The following is a 22,493-nucleotide window of genomic DNA, read 5'->3' as shown; positions in this document are numbered from 1 at the left end:
AGACTTTAATGGAAGGGGTCCTGCACATGTGCTTTAGTCTGTCCAAGTGTCCATTAAAGTCTACAGACACACCTCCATGCTGCTCCTTACACAGACATCACACAGGGTTAACCTCAATGAAACAATAGTGATGTCACCACTGGGGAAACAGTGTTTTACAATGCTTTTTATTTAAATGTAGACACACAAATAGGACTACTGGGAGGAAAATGCAGCATGGCACAACAGGCCCAACATGCCATGGAGCATGTTGTTGTATCTTTCGGCTTTTCCCGGTTAGGGGTCGCCACAGCGGAACTCCGGTCCGCTAATGATTGGCAGTAGATTTTTACGTACCGAGTTGCCAGCTCTGATGCACAACCTTCAACGAAGGTACGCCCATTCACGCATGTCTCCACACAGAAGATGCTTTAGCTGAGAATCGAACAGGACAACGTCTTACTGTGAGGCGACAACGCTACCGCAGCACCACCACCGCAGACGGTAAGTAATAAAGTGTGACAGAACACATTACATTTATGTACACCAAGACACCCCTCTAGAAAATGCTGATATATCTCATCACACTGCATTTTTGTCCAGTAAAAAATTAAGACAAGCTTCCTGATTTCAAAATGGAGAACATTATTCTAGGTAGTGCAAAATAACAAGACATTCCACCTAAATGTAGCTATATTTAAACACAAAACCTGGCAGAGAAAAAAAAAACTTGTCCGGTGCGTTGTCAGGAAAAAAGAAGGGAACTGCCTAGAATACCATCCAAAAATATTTCTGCATTCATTTAGAAGAATAAAAAGATAAAATGGAAAGTAAGCTTAGAAACTCATTTAGAGATGGCCACTCTCTCCACTCTGCCATGCCAAGGAATCTATGCAGGTGAAGTAAATCAAAGAAATAAATGTTTTAACTATCAATTGCCCTGGAAAAAATGATGTTCTAAGCCGACATATATGCAAAAACAGACAAATTAAATAATTATTGAAGAGCACCAGTAAGGACTGCCTGTTTTTCAAGTGTGGCAACATTTCTGGTTAATTCCTTCCAGGGGCTGTGGTATGACTTCTTAACTGGCATGAAGCAGCCTAGGCCTACCGCTCAGGAAGATATTATTACTTTGGAAACTGTGATCCAACAAAGGCAACATACAGCACATACACAGACATTATGTTTCACACATGGAGAACCCTTGACAGAACTATCAACATACGACTGGTACTAAGTTGCATCCATTACTCCAAAAGGTCTAGGGTGTCTTGCAATGTCCAAAAAGGGGTTTCAAATAAAGCTGGGCATGCCTTACACAATACATAACACACATTATTACCATATCACTTGATCTATGACAGGACCTTCAATGATGGGTCCTTTGTTGGCCTTAGATTTTCCATTTACTGTAATTAAACAATTTTCTGAAGGAACCCACTCTAAGGGGCATACATGCTTCTGTAACAATGTATGCCAAGATTTCACATACTGGATACAAGTTTACTTGTCCCTGGAGCTCACCAATTACCTCTCTAATAAACACTCTGCTGCACAGCACTGCTCATAAGTAACGCAAACATAACCCTGCTCGATTTACATGAGAACTCTAACAGCTGGGGTGGGACAGAGGGTTCACTTGCCTAAAAGGGATGAAAAGAAGTTATTCATTCCCAACCCATCAAGGAGGGTCATCTCATAATCCAACTGATGTAGTAAACGACATATCTGCTATAGCCAACATGAAACAGCCTCCATGAAAAGTGTATGTGGGCTGCAGAAATTGTGGTAGACAGACTCTGATGACATTCTGTGCAACAAACTTCAGAAGACCTAAAGAAAAGTCATATCATTAGAAGCCTGACTCCTGAAGTCATGGGCAAGGCACTAATGCTCTTGGCAACCACATGCACTACAGACCAAGTAGCTACAGTACAAATGTCTGCAATGGATAAGTCCTTAAACAAAGATCACAAACATGTGTCTGTTTTTTAATCAAACAAAGGAGGCAGACACTTTTCTGGTTGTGTCTGCATGTACTGTAGCATCCATTACTGGATGGTTAGCCTCTGACAACAAAATACAATGCAACTGGCATTCCACATGAAAAATCCCTGCTCAAATAATGCACTATTCTTCCTTTCAGGAGCAACAGCTGGCCATCTTTGTAAAGTCATGAATCCACTAATGGTTATAAATGAGCTAATGGCAAATCTAAGGTGTAAAAGAAGCACTCCTCCTCTCCCAGGTCATACATCACGAAAGAAAACTGGGACTCTTAGTCCTTGACAAGGGCCAGACGTGGTGTTCTATGGAAGGGCCTGAAGCTGACGTCACAGGAAATAAAAAGTGCGTTTTCAAGAAATGACATTCACTGCTGCCACACTAACAAGCTCAAATGACAGATGAGAAAGCTGGTCCATCATGAAGTTCAGGTCTAAAGCTGGAGAGATGTTCATCAAATAAGGTAAGAGATACAGTAGTACTTCTGGGCCATAACACTGTCCTCTACAAGGCCACAAAGCACAGAAATATCTGAAACATGCACAGCAATCATAGAGCACGTCAAGACCTCATCATACTGGTGCCTAAGACAGGTCAGAGTCACCTACATGCTGGCCGAATGGAATGGCACAGAGTTCCACTAAAATGATACTTGGAAAAGATTGGATTTGTGGACATAGGCCTGTTGTGAGGCGAGCTTCCTAGCAGTCTAAACCATTCTATGAGGTGGTGTCTCTCTCTTTCTCTCCCTAGGTTACAACATTAGCAAGTGTTAAAAGAGACTCCAGGATCATTAGGGACACAAGAATTTGAAACCACTCCTTTTTGGCAATTAATGGACGATGAGAATAAATTTTAGTCTTTCTTCTATGAAATTTACAATGTGTGCAGAATCAGATGGAATGGTGAGATGGCATACAGGAATTGCCCATGCGGTGGGATGGGGAATACCTTCACTACTACCCATCACTATACAGTGACAAAACTTTTGTATTAACACATTTTGATGGAGGGAAAGAAAATAACCCCACATAATTGACACAAACTAAAAATAATGAAAATGTGCATATTTTGCAGCGGACCAAGTCCACTGCACTCATAACTTGCAATACACTAACACCAAGATCACACGACATTGGGTAAGGAGAAACGTCCTTATCATCACTACTCTACAATTTCATTTTATATGCACAAGTTTTAAGTTTTCCCAATTTCATTTCCAAGAAATAAATTCTCCTCACCACTACTAAAGACACCGAGGGTAGACAAATGAACAAAGAAAAAAGACCTTGGGTGTCGTCCACAGCTTCAGGCTTCAGACTGTTAAAACACAATTTATTAATCGCTTAAAAAGTGAAGCTGACAGGATGTAAACTTCACTAGACTATGGTGAATTGAAAAAAGTTAAGTATCCAAGCAGTTGTCATCCACAGCTTCAAATTTCAGGCTGTTAAAACTCAATTTATTGAAAACGTAAAAAGTGAAGCTGACAAAATGCAAGCTTCACTGAGATGCTGAAATAATAAATAACACTAGTAATACTTTTCTCCACCCAGTATCTGGACATAACTTTCATTTCAATGTTTATGCTGATTGTACTACTAGCCATATTATCTATTTGGCTATCTGTCGCAAGTGCCAAGCTTTCTATCTTGGTAAAACTGACCAACGATTAAAGGATTGTATTCTACGACGTCAGAGACATTGATCAGAAAGTTCCACATAATGCCTTAGCAGCACACTTATTGGTCCATCCTACGCATAATTTCTTGTTCAAAGCAGTGGAAGTGGTCACCCAAAACATCAGGGAAGGAGATGTCCATAACAGGACAGAATTGAGAGAGATCTTTTGGATCAACAATTTTAGAGCCAATCGACCCCCAGGTCTTAACACAATAGTACCTCTCAGACCTGTTCTAAAATCTAGAAGAAACGTACCAAACATTAATACATGATTCTAGCATTTTTAACATTGAACTACATTATAGGAGACAAATCTCCACTTTGAACATTTATTTTTGTCCTGTGCCTTTAAGAACACCAAAGACAATTAGTTACGCTCTTGATTGTGTTTCCTTTATAAACAGGAAGAGCTAACCACATTTTTATACGATCTGAAGAAGGCGTCTGCCGAAAGCGCTTATCGTTTGGACAATTTCATCAGCTTTTTACACTCCAGTGAAGTATAATTTTTTGTCAGCTTTGCTTACAAAGCATCTATTAACTGTGCTTTAACAACTTGAAGCCTGAAGTTGTGGATGTTAATTACTAGGCTAATTATTTCAGCATCTCAGTGAAGCTTGCATTTTGTCAGCTTCACTTTTTAAGTTTTCAATAAATTGAGTTTTAACAGTCTGAAGTTTGAAACTGTGGATGACAACTGCTTGGATACTTAACTTTTTTCAGTTCACCATATTCTAGTGAAGTTTACATCCTGTCAGCTTCACTTTTTAAGTGATTAATAAATTGTGTTTTAACAGCCTGAAGCTGTGGACGGCACCCAAGGTCTTTTTTCTTGGTTCCCAATTTCATTTCCAGGTCAACTGTGTCAAATAGGAAGAGATTATTAATCTCCCAAGTGCAAAACCTGGGAGGATAACACTCAGTTTCAAATGTGTTGATCACAAATGTGTCACTTGTTCAGTTTCAAGGTAGGGCCATGTTAGTTTTCTCTTGATGAATCACAAGCTTTTGTGACTATGTACTTTGCAGAATTAATGGTTATTTAACATCATACACAGTGCACTTCTTGGACTTGTCACCAAGGCTGTGAAACCTAGCAGACAGTAAGGGAGTTGTGGTGGGAGGAGACCCCCCACAAGGGGGTGCAGGTGGTCACACACCACTACACACAACTTGTGAACACTAAATGCACCCTTAAACTAAGGCACATGGAAAACCTGCACTTGTGTTACTCACTATGAGCCAAGTGAAATGACAATACCTTTTTATTTTAACTTCTTTTCTGTCATTAGCAGAATTTAACATTAATGAATAGGACTATCAGTTTTCAGTAATGACAATTTTAGATATTCTGACAGGATTCTTATATATTCTGCCCTTCCTAACCTAGTCTAGAGGGAGCCCATATCAGCATAAAGCACAGGTGTGTGCTACCAGGCCATGCAAAGTCATGTATGCTGACTGAGCAATTTGGCCGGCCTCAGTCAAGTATATTCTAGCAGTGGATACATCAGTAAAGGCATTTTTGTTTTTTCTGGTTGCAGACCAAGCAGCAGAGTTTCAATCAGCAACTTCCTAGAACAGACATGCATATGTATGACCATCAGGAGATAAATGCAGCATGAGTGGTGCAAACCAAGTGTGTGTCAATGTTATAATAACAGCTAAAGCAGAGCAGATATCAAAACAGTGTTAAGTCAAAAGAAAAGATGGCACTCAGTTGTAGAAACAGTGTCAGTTTTAAAGCCAAGTGACAGGTGATGCTGGTCACAGGTAAACAAAACTGCTTAGCTCAGTATTCAAGAATGAAGAAGTTAATGTACTTGTCCTAGTGTTCATCTTTTGGCCTTGAGATTTTGTGGTCTGACAGGACAAGAACCAGGCTACTGAATCTGCATGAAGACCTGTCTTACAAGTCATCTTGTTCTCTGGAATAAACCAAATGATACAGAACTGTGTATTTGTCGGGGGGGGGGGGGGGGCAAGACTTTCAAATCCTTCTATCTGCCATAAATGGAGATGGACACTTTTACTCCTCAGCATAGGAGTCCAGGTCTTTCCTATGACTTTTCCAGAAGCACACAAAGACCACAAACGAGACAGTGTTAACAAGTAAATGTTAACAGAACTGAGAATCAATTAAAGGGAAACTAGAACATAAATTAAAACTGCTGAAAGAGATGTAGCGGTCACAAAGGTCCACATGTCTTGGCAAGCAAAAAAAAAAAAAATGGTAAATCAAAGGAAATTAAGCATTGCTCCACAGTAACACGATGGCACAGTAACACAAAGGTATGACAAGTTCCCAACATTGAACAGTTAAATACAAGAGAAACCTTCCTGAAACCTACCAAATACAAGTATTCATTGCTCAGAAATATTTACTGCATTACTGGCTACCACAACAAATAGTTCTACAAAATGATAATAATTAAACTGAAGTTTAACATTAAAGTTCTTATTTAAGGACTACTAATTTTGCAACTACACTCTAGATGGGTGCAACAATTTAGGAAACAAATGAATGTCATTCTTTATCTTCACTTGCTCATCACAGCTTTAGAATGATTCTCTAACATTTGTATACAAAGATGGAGCAGTGGCATCTGTGTGCTTATTACCATAGCCATTTCATGGTACACTGCTGTGAGGTCCCAAGTAGAGCAATTATAAAAACAGTTCTTAGCAATATATTTCGAAGGCAATACCATTCTAGTGAAATGAAAAGGACAAACAACCAGCATTGAGAAGTCCAATTAAAAAGAAAAGTCAGAAACAATTTAGATAATTCCAGTATCATAACAAGGTGAAGGGTTTTGCTACTTTTTCTTTCACAGGTAAGAAATATGTAAACATCTTTCACATACATAGCGATTTGCTAAATCCTTTTCATCCGTTTTCTGCTTCTTGCTGTCTGAGGAGTAATCTGTAGAGTTCCTGTGTTTTTCTGCAGCTCTGAAACTTGCTGATGGAGACACAGATGAACTCTAAAATTAGAATAGTACAATATATTACTTGCTATTCTGTTTTCCTCAGTTTAGCTAAGGTGTTTCATTATGCTTTTATCAATAACATTGAAAGATGAATAAGTGTTACTTAAAAGTTGACACTGAGCTTAAAAATATGTTCAGTTTTGAGTCTTTTATTTTCAATATTGAAAAGCCTTGTTAAAAAGTTAGACCCAACATGTATCTCACGAATTAAAGCAAAACTGAACAGATTAACCACGTAAAATTTGGCATGAAATACATTGCAGTTCAACCCTAGACAGTGACTGATGTTAATGATACCACATTCTAAAATGTGTCGCAAAGTCTCTGCTACACATTTATATAAAAACAAATGCTTTTTTTAAGAATGTTTTAAAAGACAAGCCATATTCTATGTACAAGGGCTTCTGTTTCCCTTATTATTGGATAAGCATTTCCATAGCTGAATCATGACAAATTAAATTACTTGGGGGGGGGGTATTTTCCTGTTTAGAATCTTGCTGTTAAGACATTCTTCACAAGCTTATAAAGAAATGTCTACTCTGTAAGCATAAATTCAGTCCTTTATGTGTCAAGAATCAATTATGGTATAAAGCAGCTTACATAAAAAAGGAACATAAAAGAACTACACAACTGCTGTTTTGGCCTTTGCTGACTTCATCTGAAGATGTTCGGTTATGATGCAGTTTTGCTTAAAGCAGTTAACTTTATGGAAACCTGCATATGTTACAGTACATGTGCAGCTTTAGAAGACATCTGTGAATGAGAGATAAAAATCATTTCAAGTCACAATAATGTAAAATGTGAGGGTGGTAAAAAATGTGTCTCACAAGGAATGCTGTGATTTGCTAAAAAATAATGAAAAACTGCTGACTTTACAGTCTCAAAGCAGTCTTACTAAAATGTACAACCCGATAATGAACCTAGGTCTTTTTATTATCCATACATTAACAGTGTACCACAAAGCTTCTAATAAAATTAAATAAGAGTTAGTAGGAAACAGTAAAATGGCACATCATCATTAAAACTATATAGTTCTTGAAATGTACTGAATATTCAAATTGAGTTTGAACAATGCAAACAGATACAGCAAGACTGCCAAGCAATTTGCTAGCTGTGATAACTAAGCAAAAACTGACAAGTGGGTGTAGATATATTGAAGCTTTACCCACGGTTAGCATGATTTGATCACAAGTGCAAAGCCCGAGAGTTTAAACAAAGCCAACCGTGGGTACACACCATGAGTCAGTTACTGCTACTATACAATAAGAAAAAAAGCAATTTCTTTTTTAAATAATGTTAAGCAGGTTTCCATGTTGTTTCCTTATTCGTCTGCGTTTGCCAATGTACTGCACGTGTACGAGACTTCCTTCCCCATGCTTGCACAGTGCATCACTGCTACTGCTTTTTTTAACTATAAAATCCAGGCAGTTTATAGAGGTATGACAAAGAGAGGGCAGAAATACAAGGTTTTGAAGAACATACCCAATTTTCCTTGTACTGGCTCTGCCCTCCTGACATATCTCTCAACCACATCACTCAAGAAATGTGGACAAAGCCTTAAATAATAAGGGACAAATACCTCAAAACAGGGACGGGATGTAAAAGTTGCTCTTAAACGTTTTTGTTACAGTGCACTGTTTGAAGGATATGGAGTCTGAAACCAAAATACTTATTATTTTGTGATTTGTTGGAAAACCACAAATGTTGAGAGGAACAGACAAAAAATATAAGGCAAAAATATGGACATTCTGTGAAAATCAGGACAGTTGAGACGTATGCCTCTGTAGCATATTTTAACAGAAGAAAGCCTGGCCACTCAATGATACTTCAGCAACCAGAATTTTTTTCTATTGGAATATGCTCAATTTATAATGGGCACACTAGATGGGCTGACCAATCAGTGTGCACATTTTTTATAGTTATTTGCTATCATTGTACAATATTGGATTCAATGAATTCTAAATCTGATACAAATTTATAATATCACTATTGTATAAACCACAGAAAGCCCACTGGTGCAGAACACTATATTAAGGCCAGTATTTCCTACCTTAGTAAGTCAGGTTTCATTCAGCTGATGGAACTTGACAGGAGGAATCAAAAGAAAATGTCCTTTATCTAAAGGCTTGATGTTATTTCTTTTTTTTGTATGATTAAACGGCCATTCAGAAAGTGGGGAAAAAAAAAATCTTGCTTTTTTCACACTTTCTGAAAGTTAAGAAAGTTCAGTTACAGATTTGCTGTTCTGAACTGTTTGGAAGTTTCTAGAAGGCCAGTGCTTGCTTGGGCTAAAGGGAAGTCTCTGTGTTCACCAGTGGGAGTGGTTAACACTGAACAGCTTGCCTATCCCTGGAGGAGTGGTTACTGCCTAGAAGCTGTAGTTTTATTGGCCATTTTGGGTCAATTCTAAACTCCTTGATCTCTCTCTCTTAAACCCGGCTGCCTCGTGGTTTTGGCGTCTTTTCAGGCTTGCTAGTTGTTGCTGAAGCACCTACCAAGGGGAGAAAACGCTGAGAGAAGAAAAGGAGCCACTTTTGTGATTTTAAGTATCTTCTGATTTTTTGTTAAGTTTTACTGCTTTGCTGCCTACTTTTTGGCATTTTCCGGCTTGCTAAAGTTTATATCTGTAACAGTAACAGTACTTGGAACACATCTAGAGCTGGTTTACTGCATTTCCTGTGTTGCACTTAATTTAAAATAGTTTTTTTCCTCTAAAAACTGCATTTTACCTGATTTTGGCCTAGCACTCAAGTGTGGGGTCATTTATTGCACTGTTGTGATTATTTTGCTGCTTGTGTATCTCTGCTACCTTTAAATTCCAACAAAAAGAAAATAAAACAAACAAAAAAATTCTTGATTTTTTCCCACTTTCTGAAAGTTAAGAAAGTTCAGTTACAGATTTGCTGTTCTGAACTGTTTGGAAGTTTCTAGAAGGCCAGTGCTTGCTTGGGCTAAAGGAAAGTCTCTTGTGTTCACCAGTGGGAGTGGTTAACACTGAACAGCCTGCCTGTCCCTGGAGGAGTGGTTACTGCCTAGAAGCTGTAGTTTTATTGGCCATTTTGGGTCAATTCTAAACTCCTTGATCTCTCTCTCTTAAAACCCTACAACTCTCTTTTTGCGCAGCTTTGCGCACTGAGCAGTGTCGGAGGAGCGCCACCTACACGGGTTTAAACTATTCCAGGCTCCACAAAGTCTGCTCTTCACTTTTTCCCTTAGAACTGTTCAAACTCTCAAAGTAATCACTCTATTCTCTTTCTAAAGCCCTGCACTTGCTCAGCTCTTATAAGGAAACACTAACTAACTAAAGCAATACACCCTCCTTGACTTCTCATAAGTGTTAGACTCCCGATTGGTCCTTCCTGATCAAGTGAAAAATCAGTTCCCTTCCCTAATCTGATCAGTAAAAAAACAGTTCCCTATACTAATCTGGTATGTCCAAGGGTCAGTTTCAAGGTTACTCTCCAGTCCAGCTGGTGAATCTGGGAATTTTGAGGCAATGTTACAATTGCCTTATGTACACAGACAACCCTTCTCCTCCTTCCAACAAATTCTAATACATGTGAGAGATGCAGTTACACAGCCAAACTGGAGGCAGAGCTCTCTCAACCCAAGACTGGCACAGTCAGTCAGGAGGAAAAGGTAACCACCCACACCACAAATCCAGTCTCACACAGACCTATTGCATCTGCATACCCAACACAAACACACAAAAACATAGTCGAAGGCTCTAAATAAAAATCTGCCTAAACAGCAACAACCTCCTAAGCAGATATCCAAGCAACAGCCACCCCTCAACAATACCCACGGATCACATATCTCACAAAATCAGTGTGCCTCACAGTCACAGCCCTTAAGGCCAAACAACACACCAAATACACTTGTTAAAGGGGACTCTATTGTCCGGCACACTGACGTCCAGTTCACCAGACTGAACAAGGAGAAGGTCACTGTAAGCTGTCTGTTGGGTGCCAGGATCCACCACATAACGCAAGCACTCAGGTCACTCCAAAGCAAGTACAAGTATGACTCCGTCATTGTCCATGCTGGTGTGAATGACCTGAGACGTACCTCCCTGGACTACATGAAAAGAGACATAGAGGAGCTCTCTGACCATGTAGCCCAGGCTGGTATGACTCTGACCTTGAGGAGCATTTTGCCCTCACCAAGAATGATGCCACAGTATAAAGACAAAATGATCAGTTTCAACAATTGGCTAAAGTATTGGTGTCATTCAAAGGGGATCCAGTGTCTGTCAGCCTGGGATGACATGCTTGACAAGCCACGTTGCTTCGCTAGGGATGGCTTGCACCTGTCACTCTTAGGCTTTCATATACTGGCCAAGGCTCTTGCCACCCCCATAGTGCCTTTTTTAGGCAAGGCTCAAAGGACAAACCCACCTACATCCTTGGACCCAAGGATAAAAAAACTAAAGGTAATGCTTCTCACTGCCAGAGGTCTAAACCTCAAGATGCACGCACTCGAGGCTCTCCTCAGTATGGAGAAAATCGATGTTTGTGCAGTAACAGAAACCTGGTTCAAGGCTCCTGAGAGCACCCCAGCATTACCAGGTTATAACTCATACCATGCGTTTCGGCCCCAAAACTCGGACCGAAGCACAAAAGGAGGGGGAGTATCTATATTCATCAAAGATACCTAGACCTCCAGGTTAGTGACACTGCACAAAGCATCGGAAACCATCCATGTGCAACTAACAGCGAGCAAAACTGCCTTTCAGTTTGCAACCTGCTACAGAACACCCTCCCTATTACAGGAACCCCACTTGGCATTCCTGAGAACACTGCAGAATATGAAGGTCTCTCCAAACACTATGTTATTGGGTGACTTCAACTACCCAAACATTGACTGGGAAAACTACTCATGCCCAAACACCCTCGTGCAACGGTTCCTTGAATTTATAAACTCTAACGCGATGGAACAACTGGTCACCACTCCCACAAGAGGGAACAACATATTGGACCTGGTCATCACCAACATGGGGACTGTTCCACACCAGAGGTAAACCCCTCATTGGTAAGATCAGACCATAAACAAATTTCCCTGGACATCCATATCCCATCCCCACCCCCAGCCAAGGAAAGCACTGTAAAGAATTTCTCAAAAGCCAACTTTGCACTTCTCAAGACTGGGGTGGAATCCTTCAAAGCCCCCAGGCCAGAGGATAATACAGCCAAATCCACAGAATCCTTTACAAATGCATTCTATGAGCACCTGCAGGAATGCATGGATCATGCTATCCCAAATAAAACCAAGACTCACTCCTCCAAAAACAGGAGACTGGTCTGGTGGACCCCGGCCATAAATAAGCTATACAACAGAAGGAGGAAGCTACTACATGACAGAGCAAAATCCCAAAAAGGGAAGGCATCTCTGATCAGTATTAGCAAGAAACTTTGATCCCTCATAAAATCATCAAAGGCCAGTTTCGAAAGAAAAATTGCCTTAAACACTAAAGATAATCACAAGGCCTTCTTTAGTTATGTCAGGAATATGGGTGGAAACTCCCAGATATGCTCTGAAGTGTTGCATAACGGTACAAAATATACTGAACCTACAGACATAGCCAACATCCTGGCAGACAGATTCAGTGCAAACTCCCCCCCCCCCTTCCCCCCCAAAGGAGCAAATGCCTATCCCAACTGAATGTAACCTCCCTGACATCACAGATGCACAGGTGAAAGCTGTCCTCTCCAAAGCAAAATACACAGCATTTATGGGACCGGACGGTGTCCCAGGCTGTGTCTTACATGAGCTCCAAGAAGAACTGAACCCTCACATTAAGTCACTGTTCAAACTTAGCCTTACTACAGGATATGTGCCCAAAGAATGGCGTACAGCTACAGTGGTCCCACTCCACAAAGGTGGTGCCACTACGGACCCCAGGAACTATCGCCCCATAAGCCTGACTAGTCTGGTCTGTAAAGCTATGGAGCGTATTATCATGGAACTCATAAACAAAGACAATGGGAGCCTCCAGACACTGGACCCTACCCAATTTGGCTTTGTTAAGGGCAGATCCTGCCTCTTAAACCTAGTTGATTTCTTTGAAACAGTCACCAAAGCCATAGATGAGGGCAAAGTAGTCCACACAGCCTACCTGGACCTCGCAAAAGCCTTCGACACAATACCACACTCGGGCATCATAAATAAGCTTACCAGCTTAAATATCTACCCTTATATCACAAGATGGGTTGCAAACTGGCTCAGAGATAGAACCCACATGGTCAGAATCGCAGGTGCCATGTCCGAATCCAAACCAGTTACAAGTGGCGTCACACAGGGCTCAGTTCTGGGACCTCTCTTGCTCGGTATATACTTCTCTGAGGTTCAGGCTAACATGGGGGGATTATGGCTGACAAAGTTCGCAGATGACTGCAAACTGGGGCCATAATCGAATCTCCAGCTGACACAAGCATCCTCCAAAAGGGTCTCACAGAGATGGATGCTTGGTGCCAGAGCCACGGCCTCAAGCTAAATGCTAAAAAGTGCGTAGTCATCCCCCTTTGGGAAAAACAAGGTGCCCACAAATTACCACATAGGTGGTAATCCATTAAGTACGGAAGAAGTAATTAGAGATTTGGGGACCAATGTAGATAGTAATCTCTCCTTTGATAATCACGTTGCCAAAGTGGTTAGAAAGACCTTCTATATAGCCCACCTGATCACGAAAGGGTTCGCATCTAGATCAAGAGAGGTCATTGTGCCCCTCTACTCGTCACTCATCAGGCCCATAATTGAATACAATGCCCCTTTTGGGATGTACCTTACCCAACACCTGCAGCAACTGGAGAGACCCCAAAAGTACCTCACCAAGAGGATCATGGGCTACAAACAGATATCCTATGCAGCTCGACTAAAGAAACTCCAGCTCTACTCAGTTGCTTACCGCCTACTCAGAGGCGATCTATGCCTGACGTACAAAGCCATGTCAAACCCAGAATTAATGGACATGCTCCACCTCAAAAAGTCCAAGTCCCTTAGAGCTACACACTCCAGGGACTTAAACCTCAGCACAAAAATAAATAGGACATGCTGGAGGGACACATTAATTTCCCAGAGGCTCCCCTCACTCTGGAATAGAATCCCAATTCATGTTAGACATAGCCCCTCGCTGACCCTCTTCAAGCAAAATCTGGACGCGTGGATGGGAAATCGCAAATTCACCCCTGGGATCTCTTCTGTGTCCCTGCTAGACAGAGGCACAGTAAACTAATCTTAAATGGGTACCTTCTGTGACCTACTTTACAGAGGCACAGTAGGCTAGTCTAATAGGGAGGCGGAAGCCAAATACACTCTGGCTAGGCTTATAAATGCCCTAGGGCAGATAGCCTAGTATCTACCTATGAACCAAAGAAGGGGCAGACGCGAATATTTCTTGTCAACTGCTGGATATCATTTACAATAAGATGTAGAGACGATGATCCAAAATTCAAACTCCAGCAGCAGGGACAAACCTGCAAAAACTGTTTGACAACAAGTGCAAAATGAATAGTCCACACCAACTGACAGGACTCAAAACACACTTGTGCTTCAGGATGCTGTCCTTTAAAGACAGAACTACAAGGCAAGTGTTCCTTTTGTAGCAGGCAGTGGTCATCTCAAAGTGAATATGGGGTAGGTCACTACATGCACATCAACACTTTGTAATGATCTGCAGTACTACCTTCTTTTACTGAAATCATATGCAACCGTTTTAAAATGGGTTACAATTGTGTAACACAACACTTCTTTCACCAGAATTACCCAAGGTCTTTTAATGGGATCTATAACACATCATTGAACTTTTACTCTATTGAACCCTAATTGTCGAAGTCCCTGTTCAGTGAATGACCTAACTATTGAAGTGGAATTAATTGAAATATTTTAGTTGGCCAACACCATGAAAGGTAAACTATTTTTACGTTTTTGCAGGGGGTAGCTGTTCCACCCTGCACCCTCCCTGCAAATGAAATAGGCTAACTCCAAGATCACACTACATTGAGGTAATTGGTAAATCACATCCAGTTGGCATGTCAATCACTGAACCATTTTTTTCCAGGATAGCCAACTAAAACAAGTTGATGAATTCCACTTCGATGTTTAGATTTGTTCACTGAACAGGGACATCGACAATTAGGGTTAGATGATTAGGCATTCAACAGAATAAAAAGTTCAAAAATGTGAAATAGACCCCCCCCTTTAACATACTATTTACTACATATTAATAAAAACTTCCAAATTAAAGCTTCATTTGAATCTATTCATTTCACAGAGTTGTTGTTTGTCAAGTTCATTTATTCAATGTCCCTGTAGCTGACATACATTCAACATAAACCTCTAGTAAACTGAACTACTACTGATTAATTTTTAAATTCAGAACATGTGCTGTAAATTTTAATGGTCTCATTTGTGTCCAACATGCTACTTAGCCAAATTGCAGGAAATGGGTATACACCAAATGGTGCATCACAAATGACAATGTTACAGGGCATTATCGCATCTTTACCTGTCAAGATAAATCTATAGGTCTTGCATTCTTTGCAGTTATAGCATCCTATGCATTGCACAACAATAAGCCACATAAGCTTAAATACCTGTTTGGAGAGGGATACTTTAAGATCTTAAGATTTTTACCTTTTCTAAAGGTTACCAAAGGACAGATCATCAATGGCTTTGGAAACTTATTTCAATTTGCCTTCAGCATTTTCCACTTCCTGTAGAATACGCTATCCAGCTTCCTGTAGCTTGGTGTACTTGGGAGAAAATACTGTCCACACATTATTTTTAGGCATTATTTATTGGTTTAGTAGATCTGTTCAATTTTATTGACCTGATTTTGTCTATCGCTCACCCGCCACGGGTGGTTTAGCCTTCAGCCAGGAATCTCCTCTACATACTACTTGCCTGTGTTGCAAATTCTAATAATATGGAATGTATTTACTCAAAAATGGCAGATGTGGGGCATTCACTGGAAGAGTACAATTAGGAGTCTGTGGTGACATTTTATTAAATGAAGTTTGCAATGGCATATTATCGAATGCCTTTATTTTGACATATAAAAAACAATTCCTGCAGGTCTGCCTGGCAAGATAAACTCAAACTTCAAGTCTACTGGAAGTTTAACCACTATTACTGCTTCTATACAGCACAGTAAAAAACTGCCAGTGCATACCACACATTTAAACTAACATAATACTTGTGTTTGCCTTCCAAAGAAATTGTGATGGGGAGATTTGTTAGGCAGGCTATACCTGGTGAGCGTTGAAAGACATTTTGTTCCCTATGGATACTAAAGTTCTGAGCTACCTATCATTGATGATGGAAATCCAAGCTGACTGGTGGAGTGAGACAAATCATCTCTGCCTCAAGAGTGGGACAGCTGGGTGGGGGACTCATTGCTGCTGTCCACCCCCATGACAGATGTTAGCCTCCTAGAGAAACATTACATCCCCAGCGGTCTCCTGGTGATGCCTGGGATGTGTGTCGCACTGAAACTACATATAGTGCTGGATCCTATGCTTCCTGCAAAAAATACACTGGACAGGCTGAAACTCAACCCCACGGCTATGAGTCGCACCTTCCTTTTAGAGGTTTTACACTGCTCTTTTAGTTCCTTGATGAACAATCAAAGGCCCAAGACAGGATCAATTGCTCAAGAACATTGCCTTAGTGTCTTTAGCAAAAGTCTTGTCAACGTCAAGAACAGAAGCCATCAAACTGCAATTCTAGAGCTGGAAACTTTACCAGATTCCCCACAAGCATTCCAGAGGAGGAACAGTGAATTTAGTCATATCAGAGGCAGCTATATCTTAGAAGGGGAGTATATCGCTGCACCCCCACCTTGCAAACACTCTAGGGTCTGCTGAATTTTATCACACGCGTCTCACTTGAAAGCCATCATCTGCAATAAACAGTTTATTACTCATGACAAGCACTGCGGACAAAAACTTGCTTCACAACCTGACTTCTCCTCTATGAATTTCTTGTCTTGTGGATGGACTGCAGGTCTGTAAGGTGCAAGAGCCTTTTTAAAGGAGTGCTGTAGATATTAAGTGTCAGGCTTCAGACTCTCAAGGGAAAACCTCCACACCCTCTACGAGGGTGGAGGATTTGGCTGGCCTTATTGGGTAAATGGACCATTAATTAGGATTTGCCTGTGTCATTATGGTGGTATCCTTTAGCATGTCAACCAAAGGAGGCAAAATTCAGAATGATGGCTAGGTGGGAGCCTTCTCAGTGGTGAGGGTAAGAGGTCAGTAGTCCATCCCCATTGCTACCATATCAACTGTAAATATTCTCTAAAGTTGAGGTCTTTAGAGTGGTGGAAGCAGAGAAGACAGCACCCTTCTCACCATCCAAGCTCTACACATTAGAATCCAGACATCTGAATCTGAGTAGAGCTTTCTTGGAACTCCTCAAGGATGGTGGGGCATAGGAAGATGAGGATGTAAATTTGGGAATGTTAGTAATACTTCAAAAGGAGCTATAGCCCCTCAGAAGATGATAAGATGGAAAGCTGACAGCCCAGTAACAAGAACATTACATAGCAAAATTACCAGCACCGGGGATGGAACATACAGTTTTGAGAGGAAACCAGTACAAAGTGAAAGCCTGGTTTGATGTCATCAGAAATTGCATGTGCCGACATTATCTGCGCCAAACATGGCATCAGAAACTGCATGAATGCCAACATTATCTGTGCCAACTACCCCAAGAATTAGTAGTCCTGTATCAACATCTATGTCATCAGACCCAGGAAGTTAGCTCCTTGCGCTGGGATCCAGGCCATCACTGTCAAAGATGGAATGCATGCCAGCTGTGATGCTGTAGGAAGCACCAGCATGACAGACATTGATACCATGTCACACTATGTCTAGACAGGCTAGTCAATGGCTCAGGACTGTGGGGACAGGGCCAGTAACCTGCAGCCTGACATCAGTTGATAAAACTAACTATAACGGAACCACAGGTAAGACAGAGCAGGATGAAAAAGCCATCACAGTTTCCATACAAACTACAGACAGGGCATGGAAAATGGCATCAGATCACCTGACCTACGCCCTCAACATGGCTTTTGCCAGTCTGCCACAGAACATTTCTAAAAAAAGCTTAAGAGGTTCACAGATGGTTACTAGGCTATCAGCCCAAGAGCCATTTTAAGCCTAGTCAAACTTATCCCAAATTTACCAACACCGTGTTGACTCGTGTCAATACTTCAAATAATTTTAGTTATGATACAGGCTTGTAAACATCAAACTTTCACAGACTGCCCCTGCACATTAGAGACAAAGGTGCAAGACCAGCAATAAATTTGCGATTTCCCATCCTATCTTCTAAGTTATGTTTGAAGATGGTTAGGGATGAGCTTTGCTTCACAAGGATATGAAGTCTGTTCCAGAGATAGAGTAATCTTTGAGACACAAACCTGTCTTCCAAAATGTTCTGTTTATGTCAGAGATGAGGCTTGGATCTTTAGACTGGGGCCTCCTGATGCTATTTGTTCTGCAGATGGGTAACAAATTCATCAGTGAGGGATAAGAGGATGCCTTGGAGGCTAGGCAGAGATCACAGTGCAGGAGTCTGTAGGAGATGGAGTACAGGGATACAGTTTTGAGGAGGTCCACAGAGGACTTGTGGTTTACTCCTTTATTGTTTTTGTGATGAACCTCTGTGGTTTCTCAAGCTGTTGCATGAACCCGGTTAGGTACATGGCAAACGGTGCACTGTACTCGACTGGGCTGATCACAGAGCACAGCGTAACAGTGACCACCTTGGACCTGGATGTCATGACCTTACTTATAAGTTGGGCAACACAGAATGGTTTTCTCACCACAGTAGACATGTAGTGATCAAAGGTCAGCTTACTGTCAAGATGCTTTCCCAGATCCCTGGCAACTGGCTTTACTACTAAGGGTGTATTATCAACGTGGTAATTTCCAGGGATGGCTGTCATTCCAGAGTGTGCTGTTATACATTTTTTTGCATTAAATTTTAGACCATGGCTCTGGCATCAGCTGTCTATCTGTGTCAGGCCCTCTTTAAAGGTATCCGTCTTTAGAGGATTCAATGATCATGCCCAGTCTGAAGTCACTTGCAAACTCTGTCGACCAGTGGACCTTCAGGTTTGCTTTGACTTTAGAAAAGTAGGTGCAGAAGATAAACCTAACATCAAACTTAACCAAATTATCAAAAGCCCCTTTTATATCTACAAATGTTAAACATTTACTTCACTTACTGCTCAAACAATAAATCATCAACAAATTCCAGATCAGACACTATACCTTCCCTCACATTTGCTTTTTGGTTTACTTCACCAGAGTATGACGCTGTAATATGCAAGTACCATTCCTCTGCTAATGCAGCTCGTCAGACTTTAATAAACCTACTTTTACTAACACACAATTAATATACTTTTTAAAGCAGTAAACACATACATATTCAATACACCATCTTGTATACCTGTACAAGGAACTTTTTTTAATGTAGAAACACAGCTGCTGCACATAACAATCTGACTGTGGTGTCTTATATATTTTTGCTTTGTTTTATATGAAAATAGGTTAGTTACATTATTGTACATTATGTGCACTTACTGCCAGCACATCTATCGTAGAAACTTTAATGTGGCAAAGTATTCCATTTATTGTTTCACTCCTATCAACATTGATTTGCTCCACATTTATTTCTCCGTTCTCTTTCTGCCTTTTGTAATTTTGCAGTCATTCTCTATATTTCAGACTCGTACACTGCAGCTTTTCTCCCTGGGCTTCTGATGAAAATGGGCAATTTGCTCAGCTGAATTATCCTGGTTAATATCATAACATAAAAAAAAATATCTGTAACAGGGAGACTACAAGCAGCAGTAGGCCAGGGTAGAGCTGGCCGAAATTTTAATATGACAGACCCACCATGGTGGTCAAACTGAAACACTAAATGGAGGAAAGCTTGACTGCTTGCTACGAGTTATTACATAATTACAAGTTATTATCTATTACTTCATTAGAAATTTACAATAGAGGTTCGTCCACACCTTAAATTCAGACTCAGAAGAACCGACAAGCATTCAGCTTTGCTGGTAAAGAGGGATAAAGCCCAGACCACAGTCCAGATAACCAGAGTTTGATCAGAGGATCAGGTGTTTAACAGAACTGGCAGGTGAGAACAGGTGTGTTCATCCTTGGAGGAGGTTGGGGCAGAGCGAAATATATATTGTCTCAATACGTTAGAGGAGGAGGGGGCAGCATTGCACAGACATCCTGGGGGTTAGGCTTTTGGTCCAACAAACCACTATGTATTTACAGGGGTAGTGGATTGTGGGTCCATGCACTGATGCAAGTACCTCATTCCCCTGTCCACAGGTTGGGGTTACATCACAAAAAATATACTCATAGGAGGATGTGGCAAATGATACAAAACTCACATGGCTGCCTGAATAACAGCCTCTCTAGATGGCTCTTGGCTCTGTGCATACAACATCACAGAGAAGAAATCATCTCAAGTCCAGATGGGAAGCTTGATAGTGGTGGGCGCATGGGGGAGTAGGGTGGGAAGAAATGAGTCCTGATAAGCTACCTAGGCAGAAGTGGAAAGATAAGTTAAATATGTGCCACATAGAAATGCTCCAAATGCAGAAGAATGATATTTGGGTGAGGTACATCTGCTTTATCATAATCCTGTGCTGTAAACAACCAGTCTACAAGGTACGCTTAAGTACTGTTCTCTATTGGTAGCCTACTGAATTCTTTTCAAACAGAACACCTGGAAGCACTGTGGGTGTTATCAGGACAATACAGGCACAGGTACTGTCTGTTTGAAGAAGGCTTTTTCCTCAAACAAGCAAGCTTGTGAAATGAACATTCAGTGATGATGGAGAAATGAGGCTAGGTTCAAAAGACAAATATGATTGAAACATTTGTGAAAATAAAGTTGAAAACATGTTCATAAAATGAGTACATCTTAGAAGGTTTTACTCACTTTCTGAAAATTACTTCACTAGAAATGCTGAAACATAGCCAATGTCCATCATTCTGTATCCACACAAGATCAAACATAGCAAACAAGATCTGGAAAGATTTGCACCATGGAGCATTGAGGAATAGTGGAGGGTGCCTAGTAGCCTCACAAAGTTTTATTTGCCCAGTGGTTCTAATGCTTGCGACTTTAGTCCTCCTATTATGGAGGATGGACTTCCTAACAGATCAAACGTTTCTAATATTTAAAAAATGGTTTTGATATTTAAATAGTTTAAGGCAATGAAGCTCATAAAGTTTTTTTACTTTACTGAGCTTCATACCTGTAAGCTTGAGTATGAACTGCAGCATTGACAAAATGATTCAAAAAATAGTTTAGTACAAATGAGATTTATTGTGAGGCCATTTTATTTTTGCTGCTTTCATAGAACACAAACTGTGCTTTTTTAAATGTACTATGCAGGAAATCAGCTCCTGTTGTGTACAAGGATAAAACCTAACCTTGGCCCAAGTCAGAGATCAATCAGTGCATTGGGAGCTTGACGGAGCTGGGAAGGGAGGAGGGGCATGCCTACCAGGGGATAGGTAGGGAGGGAAGGGCAGAGCAGGATGCACACTGCCTCGTTCCTTTGAAGAAGAGGTAATGCAAATGTATGTTCCAGAGTTTTGTCTCAACAAGCATAAGGGAGTGTGTGTGCTTGCAAGAAAAAGGCACCGTAGGCCCTTGCAGTGATGCTAGTGGCATGTCATCCAGAGATATGGTAAGGCCCTCCAAACAAAATACCCACATAGCCACAAAGTACTGTCACAACTGCCTGAATGACACACTCATCCATTCAGCTCTTGCACCAACACTGAAAAGGCATTCTTAATGAATTGGGAAATGGATGCGTATGTCTGACTGGGAGCCCTGATGGTCAGCTGGCACTTATGCAAAAAGAACACAGAAATAAATTAATATACAGAAAGGGTTTACCTCTTTCTATGTCCAGACTGGGCATGATCACTGTCCATAACAGTGGTCAACCTCAAGGGAAACCTATGGCCAGTGCTTATCCTGAACTGGAAAAGAGTACTCCCTGGCATGGATTTAAAATAGTTTCTATATCTAGTGGCAGTGTTAATTAAGTAACTCACAAATCTCTCAGTTCTCTACAAATCATTTTTCCCGGAGAGACAAATAATGTCCTGGAAAGGATACTGCTTTCCTAAATGACCTATCCTATCTGTGATCTCACTGATATACTGTGATTACAACTAATCAATCAACACTTCTAAAATCTTCCAACCATAAAAAAGGGAATAAACCTAAAAGAATCATATAAATGGCAGTCAGCTTTTCTTCTTTTATCTGTTCCTGTTAGGAGTCGCTACAGCGAATCATTGGTTTCCATTTCTTCATGTCCTCTGCATCTTGCTCTGTCACACCAAATCCCTGCGTGTCCTCTCTCACCACATCCATAAACCTTATCTTAGGCCTTCCTCTTTTCCTCTCATCTGGCAGCTCCATCCATAGCATCCTTTTCCCAATACACCCAACAACCCTCCTCACTAAATCCAAAACAACACAATCTCACCTCTCTGGCTTTGTCTCCAAACCATCCAATCTGAGCTAACCCTCTACTATACTGATTCCTAAACCTGTCTATCCTCGTCATACCCAGTGCAAATCTTAATAGCTTTAACTCTGCCACCTCCAGCTCGGACTCCTGCCTTTTTATCAATGCCACCGTCTCCAACCCATATAATATAACTGGTCTTGCTACTCTATTGTACACCTTCCTTTTCACTCTTACTGGTAACCAGTTTGTCACAAAACTCCTGATACTCTTCCCCACCCATTCCACCCTGCCTGTACTCTCTT

At 40.9% G+C, this 22,493-nt stretch overlaps 1 protein-coding gene across 8 annotated transcripts in view; it reads right to left on the bottom strand.

Moving 5' to 3' along the window:
• Positions 1-22,493, bottom strand: part of TLE4 (TLE family member 4, transcriptional corepressor) — a 617,928-nt gene that overhangs the window by 213,678 nt on the left and 381,757 nt on the right. For all 8 annotated transcript variants that reach the window (XM_044060884.1, XM_044060882.1, XM_044060883.1 and 5 more), the window contains one exon: positions 6,537-6,656. In XM_044060884.1, the coding sequence (XP_043916819.1) occupies positions 6,537-6,656 (120 nt within the window). The remainder of the gene's footprint in view (positions 1-6,536; positions 6,657-22,493) is intronic.

Source organism: Protopterus annectens, chromosome 2.part0, assembly GCF_019279795.1.
Source record: "Protopterus annectens isolate FY-2018-M chromosome 2.part0, PAN1.0, whole genome shotgun sequence".
In the NCBI taxonomy this organism is placed as follows: Eukaryota; Metazoa; Chordata; order Ceratodontiformes; family Protopteridae; genus Protopterus; species Protopterus annectens.
The sequence above is the reverse complement of the archived record's forward strand: the minus strand, read 5'-3'. Positions and strand labels throughout refer to the sequence as shown.